The sequence below is a fragment of the Desmodus rotundus genome, chromosome 2 (assembly GCF_022682495.2).
Source record: "Desmodus rotundus isolate HL8 chromosome 2, HLdesRot8A.1, whole genome shotgun sequence".
Taxonomy (NCBI): Eukaryota; Metazoa; Chordata; class Mammalia; order Chiroptera; family Phyllostomidae; genus Desmodus; species Desmodus rotundus.
Window position 1 is genome coordinate 7,726,643 of NC_071388.1, and position 21,115 is coordinate 7,747,757.

General features: G+C 53.8%; 1 protein-coding gene across 3 annotated transcripts in view; it reads right to left on the minus strand.

Annotated features, from left to right (window-relative positions):
- TMPRSS2 (transmembrane serine protease 2) overlaps positions 1–19,726 on the minus strand; it is a 31,614-nt gene extending 11,888 nt beyond the window's left edge. Inside the window, exons 1-5 of one of the 3 annotated variants that reach the window (XM_024561824.3) lie at positions 19,571–19,726; positions 11,230–11,300; positions 8,732–8,954; positions 3,769–3,855; positions 2,894–3,013 (exon numbers count right to left, since the gene is read on the minus strand). In XM_024561824.3, coding sequence (XP_024417592.2) covers positions 2,894–3,013; positions 3,769–3,855; positions 8,732–8,954; positions 11,230–11,244 — 445 coding nt within the window. In that variant the 5' untranslated portion in view covers positions 11,245–11,300; positions 19,571–19,726. Of the gene's footprint in view, positions 1–2,893; positions 3,014–3,768; positions 3,856–8,731; positions 8,955–11,229; positions 11,301–13,449; positions 13,694–15,179; positions 15,254–19,570 lie in introns of those variants that run through there. The other 2 variants (XM_024561832.3, XM_045196002.3) reach the window with 2 other exon arrangements.
- Positions 19,727–21,115: the final 1,389 nt, after the last annotated feature.

Genomic DNA, 21,115 nt, shown 5'->3' on the forward strand with positions numbered 1-21,115 from the left:
TGGTCTAATGATTTCCCAACACTTCCATGATGCGTGATTCCATGTGCCACGTGTGAGCCAGCCATGTGTTTGGGGTGAGGGGGTAAGCAAAGCTACTGGATCCAGACAATAGAACATGACTCGGGGCTAAAAGAGCAATGAGCAATGAAGCCACAAAAATGCATGTTACTAGGGGAAAGACGCCGGTCTGAAAAGGCTACATACTGTAGGGTTCCAACTCTGTGGCACTCAGAAAACGCGAAACCATGGAGACAGTACAAAGATCAGTGGGGGTGGGGGAGGGATGAACAGGTGGGGCACTGGGGAAGTTCAGGACAGTGAAATTACTCTGTGGGACCCTGTGAAAATGGAGACATGTCATTAGACATTTGTCCGCAATGTCGAGAGTGAACCCTTCCGTGACCGCAGGACTTTAGTTGATAATAACGTATCAATGCTGGCTCATCCCCGGTAAGGCAGGTACCCACGCAGGCAGGCTATCAGAAACAAAGGCAGCTGTGGGGCGGCGCGGGAACTCTGTACTCAGCTCAACGTCTGCACAACTGACACGCTCTAAAAAACAGTCTGCTTACTTTTTACAAGTAACCAGAATTAAACATACTTCCCAAATTGGAAATAAACCTTAACCTGGCACGGCAGGCAGTAAGGGAGACAGCCGTGGCTGGTGTGGCTCAGTGGATTTGGTGCCAGCCTGCGAACCGGTCTGGGACGCATGCCTGGGTTGTGGGCCAGGTCCCCAGTTGGAGGCGTGTGAGAGGTAACCACACATTGACGTTTCTCTCCCTCTCTTTCTCCTTCCCTTCCCCTCTCTGTAAAAAATAAATAAATAAAATCTTTTTTTTTTAAAAAAAAGAAAGTAAAGGAGACATTTCATTTTTGATTTGTGGATAATTTGGGAGATTCCCCCCCCCCTTCCAACTAGTTGCATTCAAATGCAAACTAGGAGGACAGCTGAAGCAACCGAGAGCCTGCGCTTGTCTCAAGCGGGCTTTTTTTTTTTTTTAAGTATCATGATTTTTTTCAGCTTTACCGATGTATAATGGACAAGTAAAATTTGTAGATATTTGAGGTGTATGACTTGGTGTTTCACGGACATATGCATTGGGCAATAATCGCCAGGGTCAAACGAATTACACATGCATCACTGCAACTTGTTTCTTTGTTTCCTTCCCTCCCGCCCGCCCGCCTTTTGTGGTGAGAGCACTTAGATCTGCCCTTGTAGCAAATCTCAGGTGTCCGAACCGTCTGCCAGCTGTGCCACCTCAAGTGGTCCTTCCGTTCCTCCGCTGACATCTTAACACTCACAGAGAGCACAGCAATAGACGTAGAAAGGAGAATTAACGTTAAGAATATATATTCTCTATATTTACATATAGAGGCCCTTGGAAAGAAACCTCTACACATTCTGGAATGTTCTCCATGGGCTGGGTGGCGTTCCTCAATGTCTGAAGACGAACACCCCATGGAAAAGTATTTCCTCCCCACAAGGACAGATTGGAGGCCCGTCACATGCACCATCTGCTCCAGCAGAGATCACACACGTCACGTTTGTCCACTTGGTTTTATATGAATTATCGATGTAGAAATTAGCGCCCCAGTGAGGAGGACCTAGCACGCCACAGGTGCACAACCCTCCGATGCAGCGGCTTACTTCTGGGAACGTTTCCTACCATGTGCTCGTGGACTTGGCACGAGCGAGTGCCAGCGAAGGCTCGGCAGAACCAAACGCCCGCCGGGAAGGGACTGGTAAGGAGGGCGTGTCCACACGCAGAGCTCCGGGCCGCAGTAGGAAAGGGGGAGGAGCCTGTGTCCCGTTTCCCAGATGCTTATTTGTCAGCATGTGCTACAGAGTCAGCTGGATGGTAACCATTGGGAAATGGCCTTAACATGCGAACAATATTTGCTTTTTTATGCAAAATCTCGCTTGAAGGAGAAACAAAAACTCATATTTGTTGCTTCGAAGATAAACTGTTAGTGGCTGGCGAACAGGCGTGTGTGTGTGTGCATACACCTGTGTGTCTGCAAGAGCGTGTGTTTGCACACCTGCTATGTGGACATGACAGTGTGTGTTCGTATGTGTGGTGTGTCTGTGAGTGTGTGGGAGTATGTACTTTACATGTGTGTTTGTGTATAGCCTCAAAAACTCCCCGCTCCATGTACGGAAATGGAGACATATTATCATCATCACTAAAATAAAGTGTGCCCAAAGTTTGAAGAATGAGTCACTTGCAAATACAAACACTCCCAACCGGGAGCCCCTGGCGCAGAGTCCGAGGCATTCACCCGGGGACACAGGGCCACATGGGCGGCAGAGGCCCATCCTGGACACAGGCTTTGTCAGGGTGGAATCCACCAGCCAGGACAGACGGCGCATCCCACACAGCTGTCCTGACCTGCAAGCGAGGATGTGCAGGAAGGGGAAGCTCGCCGAGGACAACTGCAGGGGAGGGAAGATGACCACAAAGTGGACAGTCTTTCCCTAGCACCAACCGTGGGAGGTGCTATCAGCTCGAGGGTGTGGTGTCAGTGGCAGCAGCCCCCCCAGCCCATAAGCATCACCTCCCCTGTTACACCCACAAACACTCCATGTGCTCCCCACTTCACACCTTACAGCTGCTGCTCGTGGCCAGTGCTGGGTAGTGATGTCCTGTGGCAGGTGGGAGCAGACGTGGACCAGGGACTGGCCCTGTCTTGTCCCCCCCACAGCTGTGTGATGCAGGGCGAGGAGCACGCCCTCTCTGAGCCCATCTCCTCCTCTGAAAGTCGGAGTTAACCCAAGGCTCCAGGTAGGGCCTCATGACGGAATGCACCGACATGCAGGGCACAGGCCTGCACCATCACGCACCAGACATGGCGGCCCCCCGCCCCCCACTGCGTGCACTCCCCCACTCACCGCACTGGTTCTCGTCCTCCCCGCTGGGGCAGTGAAGGATCCCGTCGCACCACTGAAAGGCGCTGACGCAGGTCCCCGAGGAGCCACACTCCATCCCCGACCCTGCGCACTTGCTGTCCACTGGCAGAGAGGTGGGAGGGAGACAGCCATCAGGCTCGGAAACCAAGGAAACTGCCCCAGCCCACCAGAGTTCTGTCATCCACCCCACATAACAAGGGGGAAGAAACTTGCCCCTTAATTTTAACGAGGCAGGGCATGTCCTTGCTGCTACATATTGAAGAAAACGGGGCCACAGGCCAACGATACAGAGCCCCAAGGGAGCCTTCCTTTCAGGGCGAGGGAAGGACTCCTGGCCTTGGACAGGCTCCCCATCTTCTCTGCCCCATGGTGATCCCTGGGGGTCTGTGCGGCCCCAGGCTGGTGGAAAAGGGCTGGTGGCAGGGGGAGGGCACGCGGGGCCAGCAGTGGCCACTGCTGCACACTGGGGTGCAGGGGACGGGGTGTGGCCCCAAGGTGGGAGCCCGCGCTCAGAGTGCCAAGGGCACTGAGTGTCCCAAAGCACGGGGTGAACTTGAAGTACTTCTCCCGCCGTGCATCACGGCAAGCAGAAGGTATGGGGTTAGGAAGAAGCATGCAAGCCGGACAAAGGTGTGCCCGCTTCCAAGAGTGGTTACTCTGCGACACCATGACTAGACAGAAGCAAAGAGAGAGCAGCTCGTTTCTATGAGAGAAACGCCAGGAAGGGCTGTGGGAGGGATTCCCAGCCCAGAGAGCAGGGCCACGGAACGGTCAGCACACCACACCGAGACAGCCTGAGCACCCACCCCCGGCCTTGAGTCGCACCCTCTCCAGCCTCCGGGCGGCTCCGCACTTACTAAACTTCCAGAGCAAGACTGAGGCCACCACGGCCCCGGAGAGAATGGCCACCAGGGCGAAGGTGATGCACAGCGCCTTCTTAGTCTCTGAGAAAAAGACACAAGCTTACAATTTATTGCAAAGTTTGTGTGTGTGTGTGTTTTATAAGTTATTTTTATTTTTTCCACATTTTTTGTTGTTGTTCAAGTACCATTGTCTCCATCCTCTCCCACCAATCCCCCCACCCCAGCCATCCCCAATTCCCACCCTTGATCCTACCCCCCCTTTCGTTTTGTCCCTGTGTCCTTTATAGATGTTCCGCAAAGTTTTTTCTGAAGTCACACTCTCGAATTTTATCTACTGCTTTTATCATCTAGTATATCAAGAAATAATGATTTCTTAGGCACTTAAAAATGTGACTTTTAAGGACATATCCTAGGAGGTCTTCATTGTTCCATGAAAGTAACCCTGATGCTTTTTGGAGACAAAAAGCAGGAAGCCATGATATAACGCAGCATGCAATAAAGTCAGGCTGTTTTAAAAAGTATGGTCACGCCCTGGCTCAGTAGCTCAATTGATTACAGTGTTGTCTCGATGTGCCAAGGTCAAGGGTTCAAACCCTGATCAGGGCACATGCAAGAATCAACTAATGAATATACATCAGCAAGTGGAGCAACAAAATCAGTGTCTCTCTCTCAAATCAATCAATAACTTTTTTAACATTTTAAAGTATGATCTTTAACAGAGGAAAGAAGGAGAAGGGTCAAGTGAAGGAACATGCATATAAAGGACCCAAGGACAAGGACAACGGGAAGGGAGGACTGAATGTAGCAGAGGGGGGAAGGGCGGGGCAGAGGAGAGCAATGAGGGGAAAATAGGGACAACTGTAATTGAACAACTAAAAAAAATTTTTTTTAAAGAAAAAAATAAACTATGGTTGTAAAATTGTTACTGATTACTGTAAAAAAATTGCCTGAAAGAGGAAAAGTACCTTGTTTCAGTAATTACAAGCATAAGCAAAATAATAATAATGTCCCCAAAACTACCACCCCCAGGGCAGTCTCCCCACAGGCTGTCAGTGCACGACCCTCACCAGCCTGCTCCAGCCGCTAGCCACGTGTGGGGGTTTGCACTTCCCCTACTTACGGCTCAGAGACCACAGAGTTATGTAAAGTCAGGTGCTCAGGGGTCCCTGTGGGCACTGGCTACCATGCTGTCGGTGTGGCCCTCTGCTGGGCAGCGCTGACACCAGCACTTTGGTCTGAGAGCAGGAACATTTTCAGCTAAGAACTAAGACTCTGGAAAATGTAACCAGTGTCCACTAGTGAACACTAACTGACATGCCATCATGGGTCAGGACATAAGCCAAAAGTTGTGTCAAAGTTCAGAGGGCAGCGCCAGACGCCCTCACACCCAGCCGTTCCTCCACGGAGCGCAGCCCAGGCCCAGTCTTCCTGGCAGCCTCCTGGGAAGGAAGGTGGAGAGGTAGAGGGGAGATGGGGCAGGAGGCATTTCAACAAACCTCCAACCAACCGCCTCAGTTTATAGAGGAGGACACCAGGCTGGAGAGGAAGTCGGCATGGGGAGGCCTGGTACACCCGCAAGTACACCTCTGTGCTTCTGGAAGTCAAGCAGGGTTAGCCTGCCTCCGGAGTGGAGAGACCAGAGCTGACCCCTGTGACTGGGGCTCAAAGCCACGCCTCTCCACGCTATCACATTCTTCGAGTTCCAGTCTGTTCACAGACTGCAGCAGGCTTAGGGACACCTGGGGAGCCTGCTGACCAGTTTCCCGGCTGTGGCCCACAGCCAGAGATTCTGATTCAGATGGGGGTGAGGGAGGCATGAACCTGCAGCTCTGCCAGGCTCACAGGTGAGGTCAAGGCCACAGGTCTTGAGGAATGCCAAGTGCCACCCCGCCACGTTCTCAGAACCTGGCCTACCGGGACTCCGTCTTAGGCAGGCAGAGTGGAGTCAAAGGGGCCGCTCTCTCTGGAGACATCCCCATGGCCAGTACCACCCATTGGCCAAGGAGAGTGGTTTCCTTTGGACGACTTCCATGTATGCCATTTTATTTGAGAAAAAGAAAAACAGCTTGCCTGGTGAGTTAAGGGATATTAAATTAGGTGGTCGTATCCTCTCGGGTGTGGGGCAGGAAATCCGCCCAGCTCTCATGACGGGCAGTGGGCCCTCCCGGGTTATCTTTGGTGGACAAGCATTCTATCATCTGTGCCTGCTCAGCCCAGACTTGACCCAGGGCTGGTTGCAGCTGCGTCTGCTGCTGAGTTTAATGATGACTTAACTGTTCATTTACCTTCGTTGTTATCAATGGAGCCTCTCGTTGATCCAGCCCCACAGGTTCTAGGACTCACTAGAAACAGCACCGTAGGCTGGCTGAGCCTCACTCTCTGAACCTAAACTGTGAGATGTGTACACACTGTGACCGTAGCTACAGCAAACAGAGGCATCAAGTCCAAGAATGTCCCTCGTACTCCTGGGGAGGGGATCTTCGGATTTGTGCTATGGAAGTAACATGCGAAGTCCGGTCAGGGCTCTGACAGGCCACATACTGTATGATTCCCACTCTGTGACGTTCTGGAAAAGTCAGAACTACGGAGACAGTAAGGCGGTCAGGGGTGGCCAGTGTTGGGGGGCGAGAGGGAGGCTGAGCAGGTGGTTTTCAGGGCATGAAACCATTCGGTAGGGTGCTGCGACGGTGACGGGCATGTGCCGTTATCCACTTGTCAAACCCAACAGAATATGTGATAAAAACAGTGTAATTCTAACTTAAAACTGGGACTTCAGTTAATAAGAATATATCAACGTTGGCTGTCGGATTTTCACAGACGTCCCACACCGAAGCAAGACAACGGGAGAATTCGGGGTGAGAGGAGGTACACACGGACTTGCTACACTCAATTTTTCTGTAAGCCTGCAACTACTCTAACAATAACAGTATGTTACTGAAAAAAATACTTCCAAGGCCAAACATTCCACTTATAAAATACACAGGGTCCGGCAGAAGTAACGCCTGCTCGAGTGTGGTTGGTAGCGTAATAATGTGGGTGTGATAATTTATAGTTGTAATTCGAACATGTCACCTAGAAAGTCACGGGCTGTGCTTGAGTGGGATACTGTTATGTTACAGAATTACGTGCTTATGATTTTGTAAGAAAAGATTCTGTAATAAAAACAGGTGTTATTTGTGCCGGACCCTGCATGGTTTATATGGTAATAACCCAACAAAATGTTCTGAAAATAATACCAAGGTGAGTTCAGTAAGCTATTTTAGAGGTTAAAGGACAATTTTAGAATGCAAAAACTGTATGTGTAGGCTCATAGTCTTCTCTTATAAAAGTGACTGGCAAGAGATTTACATTCCTATCCAGCTGCCCGTCGTTACCAAGTTTCCCCCAGATCCCGGAAAAGTGAACACAGGCTCGGGCTCTTCTAGTCGGCCTGGGTTTTAGTCATTGGTATGGATGCCGCCGGCTAGAGGTGCTGACCTCAGGAAGGGACCCCTTGTTTCTGAGCGCTGTCCTCCCCCTTCAGGAGGCAGGTACCGCTGTGAGGGGTTCCTTAAACCTCTTCACCTGGCTTCCTTCCCAACCACCCTGACCAATGAAGCTCTCAGACTGGCATCTCGGCTGGATCCTTCTTGGTTTGGGGGTATCCTATATACAGCAGGATGTTCAGCAGCATCCCTGGCACCCACTCAGGAGAGGCCAGCAGCAACCCCCTCCCCCCAGTTATAACAACCAGAACTGTCTCCAGACAAATATCCCTGGGGGTCAAAATCACCCCCGATGGAGAACCACTGGTCTCAACCTACCCAACCACCATGAGAAAGACATCAGCGTGGAGACAAGCATTTCTTTGAGCAGAGATAGTAATGGAGGGGCAGGGAGGAAGCTCGGAGGGAACAGAGAAGCTCACAGGCAAGGAGAAGAGACGATTGAGGGGCTGGAACCAGGGAGGGGGTAGCAAACGCTGGAATAGAAGGGACCAGAAGTCGGCAGAGAGAATGAGCATGTAGAATGAGCCCTGTGAAGGGGGAGGGTAGCAAAAATCCAGGAGTGCCGGCCAGGGCTGGCTGACAGCAGGGAACACAGGGCCCCGACAGCACGGGCACTATGCATTCCAATGACCTATGCTGCGGTGAGCCCACGGAGACTCGCTTTGTCATTCACCGGGAACCACATAAGTTGTACACACGCATGCACATCTCCCCAGGTAAACAAAACATTGCCCGTGCCCGCGTTAGTTGAGATGGCCACTGCATGGACTGCAGGAGAGGACTGGTTGGTCCGGTCCACTGGGGCACTGGGCAGTTCTTCACTTAAGAAGAAAAAGAAGGGGTCCGGGGAGGAAGGAGACAAAGTCACATGCAAAGAACGGAGATGACCGAGAGGGCCCAAGAGGCACACGATCAAGTGATGAGCAAAGGACACAGCGCTGTGGATCCCTCAGCCCTCGTTCCTACAGCCCACGCAGGTCCGCCTACAGGTCGTTAAAGCCGAGACAGCCTCACAAGCCCCTTCACTCCCTAAGTACAAAATCCTTATTGAGATCGACCACAGTGGGCTGGGCCTAGGGAACTGTGCCACAAGGAAAGGTTAGATAGTGGATTCCTGCGTCCCGAGCTTGCCATTTATTTATTTACGATAAACCACACAGGCGAGGATCGGTGAGAGAGGCCCAGCCTGAAAGATGATCCTGGGAAGCAAAGCTGGGACCGAGGAGTTAGGGAGCACCAAGATCTGTAGCCTAGAGGCTTCCGAGAAAGGCCTGGGGGCAGGAGGCGGCACCCGACAGCAAACAGCTAGGACACAGCTGAGGAGGGGGGAAGGCCTGTTAAGCAGACCAGCCCCAGCAGTGCAGGAGAGTTGGCCATAGAGCTGGTGGGGATAGAGAGCCCACCAGAGAAGATGAGGGACCCCAAATTTGGGTTCCAGTATAGGAAATAAATGCAAAAAAGGGTCCTACTTGAGGTGCACGATGTCCCTGAGGAGGATTTGGGCTGCGTGCGGATGGCGGGTGTCGAAGTGTTCGTCAGCACCCTCACGGTGTAGTGGGGCACTTCAGGTGGGTAGTAGTGAGCGGGGTACACCGAGAAGGCGCTGGGGGCCCTGGCAGGCTGCGGCGGGTACAGGCTTTCGGGCTGGAAGCCATGGTTTTCGTAGTAAGGTCCAACACCAGGCGGCAATCCCTAAACAATTAAAAAGAAGATGAATAATATGAAACCCTGATGACCCTAAAGGTTAAATACAGGGTCCAGTACAAATGATGTCCCTTTTTTATTACAAAATCTTTTCTCACAAAATCATAAGCACGTAATTCTGTAACATAACTATATCCCACTCAAGCACACCATGTGACATTTTAGGTGATGTGTTCGCCTAAAATTAAAACCATAAACTATTACACCCACAACATTACCCTACCAACCACCCTCGCATGGGCGTTACTTCTGCCGGACCCTGTCCGCCCCACTGCGCATGGACACCACGTTGGAAGCAGTCAGCAGGTTCTTTTAGGGCATCTGTAATGATGCCCAAAGCTAAACTTACCTAGAGCAAAAGCTAGCCAGAAGTTTTAGTTCACTGTCCATAGGTTTTAGTTTTCTTTGTTTCCTATTCATTTTTTTTATTGAGGTATAATGGACATGTAAGGTATTAGTTTCTGGTATGCAACATAATAACTCGATGTTTGTACAAATTATGAAACGATCATCACGATAAATCTAGTTAACGTTCATCACCCCCCACAGTTACAATTTTTTCTCGTACGATGAGAGCTCTCTAAGATCTGTGTCCTTAGCAGCTTTCAAACACACAAGGCAGTGGTGTTAACCGCAGTCACCCCGCCGTACAGTTGACGCCCCAGACTTTTTACCATATAATGAGCAGTTTGTACCTTTTTGACCCTCTTTGCCCATTTCACACACTCAGGTTTTAAGAAAAAGTATAGAAGTCTGGGGATGAGTCAACAATACCTGGAGAATGGGGTGCAAGTTACGAACTAGCGATGCCAGAATTGTAAATATACCCATTTTTCAGAGACGCGTGAGTGACACAGGTTAAGAAATTTACCTATGCATGTTATTTGCCAATTCCTTTTCTATCTCCTCTTACCTTATAAAAACGTATCCTACTTCCTCACCATCCCTTATTAAAGGCATGCACTTGGTTTACAACTGGGGGCTGCCGAGCAGTTCTGCCTAAAACAATCTCCCTGTACAGCACATGCGTGGTTTTTTCCTTGGAGAGTGTGTGGACTTCTGTAGCTCTGTCCCTGTGCATGGAATTTCTGGGTCCCAAAGTCTAGACCCCACCAGCCTACGATCTTCCCTGTGTCAGCACCCCTCAGTCACCCGCCGGCTGGGAAGCCACACTTGCCCCTCTATCAGCAACTGAGGTCCTCACGCAGGCCTTCTTCCCACTCATTAATTTCTCCACTTATCTCTTATTGATTGCGATCTCAGAGAGGACAGCTACTCTGAACAGAGGCAACTCAATGCTGAGAATTTTAAACGGAGCCTCCCGGGAAGTGTGATTATAAAGAAAGGAGCCACACGCAGGCTCCCAGCTTAATAACTCACCAACGCCCTCCTTCAAAAGTCCAAAGACTATGCAGCAGACAGGAAGAGAAAATGAGATGCAATCTCCCATCTAACCAGGGCACCAGAGGCAAAAACAGGCAGTACGCAGGTTTGGCCTCTCTTGGCAGCCTCTGAGAACATGCCATCCACCCAGGAAAGGCTGCAGCAAGCCCAGTCGTTCGTCCTGGTGGATTCCCGTGCAGTGGATTTGAAATTTAAAATGGGCCCAGGGAGTATATATAGCAGTAACAAGTAAAGGGGTGTGTGGGGGGTAGGGGGGGACAAATGTATTTTCCATCTACAGGATCAAGAAAATTGTTGTCAACCACATCTCTTTACTAAGTGCAGTTATTCCCAGGTGTACAAGAGGTAAAAGGAGCCGGTGAGATGGGATGGTGAACACAGAGAGTGCACTGTCTCCAATGGGGGGGCGGCGTCCAGGGAGACAGAGCCCGCCCAACACCCCAGTCAGTCATGCTCTGCCCCGGCGTATGAGGAAGCTGGTCTACACAACGGTCCGCTGGCCCACGCACCCTGCACTTACCTCCTCTTAGCACCGTCCTGCCCCCATCGGTCCCCACACTGACGTTGTCCTCTGCCCCCTCCTCACCGTCAGAGCAGGGAGAGAACAGGCCAAGGCAAGGACCCACATCCCCCCCCCACACACCCACCCACAGCTTTGAGACTCCCATCTGCGCAGCTGCTGTGCGGCCACACCCTGGCTCCTGCGCACCTGTAACGTACAGAAGACCTTGCCCAGTGCCCTCGGATCGCACGCAGGCAGGCGGGACCCAAAGCTCTGAACAAGCCGAGCAACACACGCCCCGGGAAATAACAGAAGGGAACAAAGAAAAGTCCAGGAAGATAGTAGTTAATCACTTACTGAGTTTAAAGCCATTCCAACTTTATCGGCAGCATCAGGTAAGGGTAGGTATTTCGAACGTTCAAGATAACCTAGAAGAAAGAATGATAAGACTGTAATTTCCATACCAGTTTCCTTCTAGAAAGAACTAGAAGACTCTGTCTAGGTGAGAGTTACCTCTCTCCAGAACAAACAGCCACGTCCTCCCAACAGCTAGTCACTGCAGAAGTCTGGGGGCGCGGTCACGCCCTCCCCTAGGTGACCTCTGCCTAAAGGAGAAGCCGGGGACTAGACGCCTACATTAGGTGACTGGAAGCCTCAGGTTCCGCAAAGGCCACAGGGAGGCGAACACCTGGGGCCAGCTCTGGCAGGGCCACTTCCTGAAGGTACCACTGGGCAACGGCTGAACCTCTCTGAATCTGGGACAGGACGGACGTAGTCATGGACACTGTCTTGTTCTGTTGAGGATTCAGTGATAGCGTACAGGCAGTGCCCGGCGCCAAGTGACAGCGGGTGCCATCAGACACACAGAGAGCACCCGCGGGCGCAAGGAGAGGAAGGGGCCACGCACCCTGAGCAGGTGGTCTAGGACTTAGGACCAGGTAGAGGCCACACCTGACTTTTTAAAGAAGCCATATGAAATCTTCCATTTCTTAATAAACACATACTTAAAAAATAAAACACATCCACACCCACCCACTCCTCCATCTACTGGCCTAAATCCAGGAACAAAAGAAATTCAGAACTAGTCCTTTGGGTGGTTTCGAAGGAAAGGAAAGCCCCGGGCCATTTGTTTGCTGATGTCTCTGAATAGTTCACAGTAACATCTAGAAAGACCGTCAACATTCAAAGCTCTATAGGAAAGCCCCATCTGATGTCGCTCTCCCTCCTGGGCGCAAACGAGGCCTCTTCCCTGCTTTCCGGCCACAACCAAAGAAGCTTCAAGGAAGGGCCTTTGCAACCATCCATCCGTCCACAAGACCATGTTCCAACGAGAGAGCTCTGGACTTCGAAGCTGGCCAGATCAGGTCTGACTACTTTCAGACACCAGGCATACAGCAGGTGCTCCAACAGCAGCAGGCAGCACAGCGTGTGGCTAAGCCCACGACCTCTGGGACTAGCCTCTGGATCCAGACCCCACCTCAGTCCTTCACTAGCTGTGACCCGGGGCAAGTCAGTGAACGGTTGTGTGCCAGCAAAAGGCGATGACAGTAACAGATGGGTGTTGGTAGACGTGTGGATGCTGGTGAAGCTCTTAGTGCCTGACACACAATACGTGCTGGGTACGGTTCTCTTTTATTTAATTACTAAGTATTTACTTACTTACTTAAGTGAGGGGAAGGGAGGGAGAAAGAAAGGGAGAGAAACATCAATGTGTGGTTGCCTCCGGAGTGGCCCCTACTGGGGGCCTGGCCCGCAACCCAGGCGTGTGCCCTGACTGGGAATCGAACAGGCAACCCTTTGGTTCACAGGCTGGCACTCAGTCCACTGAGCCACCCCAGCCAAGGCTATTTCTCTTTTAAACAAAAGTGATTGAAAGGCTGATGACTGTTGCCGCCTGCTGGGGGCAGGAGGAGGGGAGGGGGCAACCGTGGCATTTGCAGATTTGCACCTGGTAAGTGCTCCAGAGCTACCAGCTTGACGTCAACCAGCTCTGAGAATCCAGCCAAGCCCAAGGCAACAGAGCCCGCACACCTACTGCCTTGCTGTCTCCTTAGCAAAATTATCATCTGATTCAATGATCCAAAAATAACATGGAAAAAATACGAGGATTTTTTTTCATTTTGGGAAACCTCAGTGAACAGATTCCCCCAAATACACCAGATCATTTTTTTCTTCTTCACGTAGATAAAATATAAGAACAAGGGCATATTGATAGCACTGAGGTTTTTGAAGACTTTTTAAATAAAAGTCAGTAGCTTTCTGCGTAAGAGGAGAGAGAACTGATTGGTATGCAAGAGGGAGGGGCCACCATTTAGAATATCAGTCTAACAATTCAGCCTTTAAACGGTGTGCTTATCACACAGGAATACCTGTCCTGCCTCTGCCCCTTGAGGAGAGAGCCTTCTAAGACTCAACACCCACGCAATAAGCTCCACTCCCCTCTGGTCTAAGCAGGAATAAATTCGTCACCTTCCTAAGATTACTTTCAGAAGAGCCCTGGCCAAGCTAACTTTCTTGCCGCTCTGGTTCATCTGCTCTCGGGTGGCAGTCACCGCCTGTGCCTCTGAGCTATCTCACCAGTTATAGATTTGGATGAAGTTTCAGGAAACGAACATTCGATCCCACTGGCGGCTTTCCCAGGCGAGGAGCCCTCTGAAAGGAATCGATGCTCCAAATCCAGGCTTCCTATTCATTCAAGATCCCTAACAGCGAGACAAGGCAGCCGGGAGCAGAGAGGAAGGCACACAGGGAGCCGCGGCCACGAATTGTCCAGCAAAATCCCGAGGACCCAGAGGAACGGCAGGATATTCTGTCTCATCCAGCGATCCCACGGCCCACAAAACTTAGAACCAAAACACTGAGTGTGCCCAGTGAGGCTCCCTGGACTTTGGAACAGAAGGCAAGACCCGTGCTGCCGGTAACGTTCTCCGGCCAAGCAGCAGGGAGGAGGGAGGTTCCCACAATGGAACTGGGTCTGAAAGAAGACCCGGAGAGCTCCTTGGGTCTGGCTCCTCTCTCCCAACGGCATGTCCACGCCCACACAAGATAGCAAGTCTCTAACTGGTTCCTGAAAGGAGCCAGGCCACTTAGATACGGGAAAGAGAGAGAAAACGAGAGGGGGAGGAAGGGGGAGAGAGAGAGAAAGAACGCTGCCACGAATGTTCTTTGCTGTCATTTAAAGGACATGGGTGATGGTTCTTCCTTCCAAATGCCAGCCACAATGAAGCACTTTTCCTTTAAGTGACAAAAAGGCAGATGAGCCTCGAAGGCCCTAAGCCCACCTTGTTGTCAACCACTTCCACCATCCTCCACGTGAGTCACGCCACAGAACAGGTCTCGTTTCGGTCCACTGTGGGCCTTCCTTTCCAGAAGCCGAGTCACACCTGAGTCACCTGCGATGGTGCCGTGGACTCCTACTAGCTGCACCCCATGACCTGACAGAGCATTCCCAAACAAGAGCAGTCTCTTCTCAAGGTGTCTTCCCTCTGGGCACCCCAGCACACGTCTGCTGGAGCCTCCTCTGGAAACCCCCAAACTAATACAAACGAGCCTACTCTCCCAGATGCTGGTTCCTACGCAGGGGCTCAGGGGTGTTCCCTAAGACGGAGGCTGCGCCAACTTTCCCACTCACCCCCATGCATGCATCCACTGTGGCACGGAGCCCCACTGGGCGCCTTCAAGGGGCGGCAGGGGTGACAAGGTGTGACAGGCCAACAAGCCCCACCTTCCGGGGCCTCAGATTCTATGTCCCTTCTTCAAACTCCAAAGCAAGCAACCACAGCAGGTACTCCCTACACAGTGAACAGATGGCCCACGAAAGTCCCTTACGTCTCGAATGCGCAACAAAATCACATTACACAAAACGATGCTCTCAGGCCTGTGGGGACACCATGCAGGGTTAAAGTTAACAGGCAGTGGTAGGTTTAAATAACAGTTCTACACAAACATGCGTAAGGGAAGTTGACAAACGGCATATACACAGTGATGAGAGAGACAGACAGATGTCACCTCCGGAGAGGCGTTGCCTGCCACATCCACAGTTCTTTTTCGATGAATGTCTCATTGTCCCCACACATGTTTCAGGGCAGGCATTGGGTGTGGTCCCTTTTTATTTTTATTTGTTTTAAATCTAGCTAGTGTCTCACAAAGAAATGGTTCCAGTGTTTTTTTGAGTTCCAAAGGCCAAATGAGTCAGATGCAATGTAAGAGCGAGAGAGCTGGAAAGCCTCCGCACCTGGACAAAACCCCGCAGGTCCAGGTGCCCAAAGCTGAGTGCACCCCTGAGTGACTGAGCCCCAGGTACCCACCTGACCAGACGGCCCCAGGTCCCTCCAGGAGGGAGTGTCGAAGGCTGCTGGCTAAAGAACTTGCCCCAGTCGGTCTGGGAAATGGGGATAATATCAATAAACAAGGTTAGCAGAAGGACATGCCCAACACAGGGGGAGCGCTCCGCCCTAACACAACGTCGGCAGCTAGGGTCCACCTTCCTGTATCTAAGGGGCTGTCCTGGGGAAGGGGGCTCCACTGACTCCGTGTAAACCCAAAGGACGAAACCAGGATGAAAATGGTCAGAAGTGCCAGCAAGGTGGGTTTAACTCAGTCCAGGGAAACCATGTTTCAACCAAGAGAAAGTTCAAACGTCAACTGGGTTGCCTTGGAAAGGACAGAGTTATCAATCCTAAAAATGTTTGATTTAATACTGGAAGATCATTTCTCAAGAATATTCTAGAACAGAACTGGGCTTCAGCTGGGAGGCCAGCCGTGATGACCTTTTCTTCTGTGTGGTCAGAAACTTGAAGAGTGAAGCCCGTCGTCCCTAGAAAACCCAGACCGAGGGCTGAAATGAGGTCAGGGGCGGCGCCCGGCCAGGAAGGCCCCTTGGAAGGCAGTGACCTGAGAGGGAACCCGACACTGGGTCTCAAGCCACAAACGAACCAGCAGCAATAAAGACCGGGCTTTGTTTCATCTCCCAGTTCAGCTCCCACTCGGAAACATGTTTCCAGCAAGCGTCTACTAAACCGCCAGCACCGCGCCCTGTCTTTCCGGCCTCCCCGGGCGCCCTCAGTCTCCCGTCTGTTCTGTCCTTGCGTGAACTTCCAGACGTCAGCAGGCACACCTGCGAACACCTGGTGCCTCCAAACATTTTGTCTTCCTTATCACACTTCTGTACCCACACCCCCTCTTTCACCCCACCCAACGCCACCCCCTCCCCATTGATGTCTGAGGCCTTTCCTCCACCCGGACACCCAAACCAAATGCCTGCCATTGTCCCCTGGAGCAAGTCCTTTCCTCCTCTTCCTCCCTAGCTCACCTCTAATAAGAGCAAAAGCATGTCTTTGGGTCACCTCCTTTCTTCAAGCTCCCCCTCCTGAAAATCGGTGTCTGCCTTCCTCCCGAGGTACTTCTGCCACTGCCTGTGACAACCCCCCCGCCAGCGTCCCAGTTCCTCTTCTCCCGACCACTGTCTGGTGGCTAGGACAAGCCAGGTCCCAGGCTGGGCTCTTCTCCCTCCCGACCTCAGACCCCTGCTCTAGACGGTCCCCAGGCCGCCTGCATGAGCAGCCCAGCCTTCTGCTAGGGGCTTCAGGGGCTTCCCCTGTAGTGGGGGTCCTAGGGGCACCGTGTGTCCCCTTGTCTTACACCAGCACCCACTGTCCTAAGGACTTGCCAGCCAGAGCTCCCCAAGATGACCTCTGGGGCTCCCCAACCTGAAGTCAGGAAGGGGCTCAGCAAGCCCAGCCCAGTACAGATCCCATCTCTTAGGCCCATGACCAGCAGCCACCTAATTTGTTCTGGGGCAGGCCCAATCTCAGGGGTCCCTGGCAGGTACCCTGGAAAGTAAGGAGGGGCCAGGGAGAGCAGTAATGGCTCAGCAATTGTGGGAAGTGGGGCCACCCTGGCGGAACCCAGAGCAGTGACTGAGAACAGTGGTGGGCAATGCCCCTCCAGACCCTCCGCAACAGCACTCCCCAGCTGGGACAGCTTCCGATCCTTAAGTAACCCAAACCAACCAAGTCGATAAATTGCCTTCCCTTTCTGTGTCCATGCCCAAGGCTTAGAGAGGAGGGGGAGTTTCTGAACGATTTAGAAAAATAGACTCCCCGCTCCCAGAGTCTGCTGCAGCAGCTGGAACCAGGGCAAGGATCCCACATTGTTACAAAGTCCCCCCAGGACTCCTGCCGCAGGTTTAGGCGGAAAAGAGTGAGAGTCGCCGGCCAGGGTGCTGGTTTGTGCTTCCTGGCAGACCCAGAGGGACAGTCTGCACACTTACAAGGTGATGAGTATTCCTGGCACAATGTCCTGTGGGCGTCTAGGTTTCTCACTCTATAAGACATTTCACCAGCATCTTGTCCCTGGATGCCTCATCCCCCAGGATGGTCAGGCCCACTGAGGAGTTCCAGGCACACTGCCGGGTCACACTGGAAGGGGGCGGCACACAGCCCAGGGGGGCTGGCCTCAGGTTAGGGGGCCATTAGCCTGGCCCACAAGTAAGCCCCCTTCCGGTGAGGATCCCCAAGCCTTGTTCTCAGAATCCCTGCCTCCTTCTCTCCACTGGCTTTCCTGCACTCAACCCCCCTTAAGGGAGGCAAGAGCCAGACGGCCGGCCCTCATCCCCAGGTCCCCTAAAGGAACTTGGACACGTGAGCTCACCTCTCTGCCAGCTTCCTTTTAACGTCATTAAATAGGTAAGGAATAACGCCTGTCTAAAAGAAAGTGCCACATCCATATTTGCTGTTATCCTAATACCGGTATGGTCCAATTTGCTCCTACAACTAAGGTGCCTGCCTAGGGCAGGCGGGGCAGCCAGGGTGTGAGGTGCCAATCTCCAAGGCACTCCAGGAACAGCACAGCCAGCTGTTAGAAGGTTGACCTTGGGGGCATCCATAAAAAGGAAGTTGCTGGGGAACAAAACAAATGTCCAAACCAAGAGCCAAGGCCCATGCTGTTCACCTGTTGCTATTTTTGAAAAACAGAAAGAGAGGTTTCAATGACCTATCCGCAGGGGCCCAGAGCTGAGTGTTTGCTTGCTCAGTGGGGCCCTTGCCTCCCGCTCTAACCTCATCTGCCCAGTAGCATCTGCTGGGGCAGGGGGTGGAGGCAGACCTCACCTCTGGTAAAGCTGGGGGAGCAGGGAGCAAGCTCTGGTGAATTCCTGGGAGGCTCCCAATCACCTGGCCTACCAGAACCACCCCCCTCAACCTTCCCCTCCCCCTCAGCAGCAGGGATGGCCCAGGAGCCTGGGCTTCTTCAGTGCCTGCGCACTCAGGTCCCCTGTCCTCAGAAGACTCTGAGCCACATTCCCTGTCCCCACCCTTAGTGGGGGGATGGTGGTGGGGAGGTTGGCTCTATTCTCACTTCCTGGCCACCGGTCCCACCTCCCAGGCAAAGTCAACAACCCTCCCCTCACTTCAGGTTTTCTAAACATCATGGAACTCCTCTTTACTGTCTCTGTAATTTTCCATTCTTTGAGTGGCTCTCCACAGCTGTGAGCGCCAGGAACACACGGTTCGGCACGCCTGTGGGTGCCCCTGACCTTAGCCCCAGGAATACCGAGCGTGTTTGAATGGAGGGGTGCTGCAGCCTGGAGGCAGAGCCCTGGGCAACCATGCCTAGCAGGCCGACCTCGGGCACCCCAAACCCCACCAGGGCTGTCGTCTGTGCACCCCAAACCGAGTTCGGGACCACGGCGCTGTGCCATCAGGCGGGGCCGCTCTGTGCCCCTCCCGCTCGTGGCTTCGAACACGTAAATGCCTGGGCATGAGCCAGTGCCCAGAGCCACCGGCAAACAGGGCCTCTCTGGGCGGACGCGCAAACTTTCAGGCCGTAAAGCAATTCTCCCGCAGGGGCCGTGGGGCCGCAAGCAAGGTGCCCACTGCCTGGCTGGTGCGCTTGGCTGCCCGGCGACTGCCCCGACTCCCACATGCGATGGACCGAAGCTCCTCGGTGCCCGAACTTCTCCTGCAGGGAGCGAGCGCCGAAAGTCCAGGACTGCTCCACCCGACCGGTTCCTGCGGGGCCCAGTGCCCAGGTAGACGGCTTTCATCGCCGCTGCCGGGGCGCGGCAATGGGCTCGGGCTAAGGGCAGTCCCTCCCCGGGGGCCGCCGAGCCGTTCGTGCCTCGCGCAGGAACCGTCCCCGCCACGCCGGCCGTATCGCTCTGGGCATCTCTGCGAGGTTCCAGTTTCTCCCCACCTCCGGAGGGAACCAAGAAGCAGGAGTTCAGGTAACACTCTGGGCTGCAGAGATTTTCCCGAAACAAAGAAAAGGATCCACAATCCCCTCCTCTTCCTCGTTCCCGAAGGAGAAATGTGCGCCCCTGGTCCCCATCTCGGGGCTACAGAGAGCAAGTGGCGTAGGAGTCGGTTCGGTCCGAAATGATCCACCCGAGGAACCCCCGAGGCACCCTCTTCTTAGGTCAGTTAGTCAGGGACTCCAGGGCAACCTGCCCCAGACGCACGCTGCCAGGGGCCTCGGAGCGGCGCGCCAAGGGGTCCCAGGCACGCGGCATCCTCCCAGCCCCCACGGAGGGCGCTTTGCTCCGCTCGGCTCCTTGAGTCCCGCACCTGCCGCGCTCGCGCTGAGCACACCTGGCCTCACCTCCCACACTCCCACCGAGTGCGGGGGTCGCCCTCGGCGCCCAGGTCCTCACTCTTGCCCCCAGGAGCCCTCAACCCGTACCCGCCGCAGAGACGCTTACCTGCAGCTCCCCGGACGCGGTACTCCCGCCCCTCGTCCTTCCTCCTCCTCCGCCTCCCACTGAGCCCGTGTCCTCCTCGGCCCCGCCAGGGAGTCTCCGACCCTCCCCGGCTCTCGCTTTAATCCCAGGAGGCGGTGTCCGAGTGCCCAGGGCGACACCCCCAGTGCAGGTACGGGTCACCTCTGGCGGAGGGAGGGGCCGGCCGGAGCCGCGGCTCCCGCTGGGCCGGTCCGGGCGGGGCGGGGGCGGCGGGAGGAGGCGTTCCCCTGGGGAAAGCTCGGGACGCGCTCCTGGCCCTGGCCTGCGGCGGGACGGAGAGGGAGCTCCGGGGACGCTCCCCGGGCCTCGATTCCCCGCCCGCAGTTTGGGGCTGGAGAGCAGCGCATTTCCCTCTCCAAGTCAGTTGGACCTCGTCTGTCGCGGGCGCTTCCAGCCCGAGGACTCCATTTGGGTTGAGGAGAGGGGTCCCGGCAAGCGCTGACTAGACCCCTTGTAAAGCCAGGAGCTGCTACTTCTCGAGCTCCTGTAGACGGCCGGCCCGAGCCAGGTCCCCGAGCCCCGCCTGGCCTCTGTGCCGCGGCGAGGACCCAGGAGTCGGCCGCTGGGGACCGCTGACCCGGGCGCTAGCGCCGAAGGACGCAGCGCCGCGTGCGCAGGCCCCTCCGCGGTCCTCTTGAGCCGCCTTTCTCTGCTCTCAGGTCTTAAGTTCCTTCCCCCCACCTCTGAACATCCCCAGAAGTAGCGCTAGGACTTCCCGCCCACCAAAGGCAAAGGGAGGAAAAGCAGCGAGACAGATAAACCTTAGTCCAGAAGGCATAGCTCCCCACCAGCCAGCAGCCCCCATTAAGAGACTCATTCCAGTCGTGTTTGCAATACACCAAACAATGTGGATTACTTTAGAATAAGGAGGAAAGACTAGAAAACCGACTTCATTCCAAGTCACGTGCTGCCTTGGCTCAGCGCTCCTTCCTGGCCTGGTGTCCCTGGGAGCTGGACTTCCCTAGTAAGTTCTTCCACCCGTCCCTGGGCCCTCCCCCTTACACCCACAATAGGGGATTGTCCTGCATCCAGCCCAGTCCTGCCCATCTCTCACACTTCACTGGTGTCCGGCTTGTCGAAGCAGAAGACCCTCCAAGACCAAACAGGTCATGCCTTCCTGTGGTGGCAGCTCTCTCACCTGCTTTGACTAGTGGGTTTGGAGCCCCTGGGAATGACGGACACCACTGTTCCCCAAAGCCCGATGTCTGCTACACACCAGGGAGTCTGGGTGTGTCTCTACATTCAGCCCTCCTGTGGTGGTTGCTTTCTCAACACTCATTTCCCCTTCTTTTGGCAACATTCTGGAATTTTCGTTGGGGTCCACACAGCCCACAGGAGCAGACCACCAGCTTGGGGAGGCAACTCCACCCAGTGGTCCTAGGCTGGCAGTGCCCCAGGCATATGGCAGAAGCAAATTCATATCCTCTCTAGTGGAACATTGCCGCGGTGGCTAATTTCACGTGCCAACTCAACTTCACTAAGCGATGGCCAGACAGCTGGTAAACT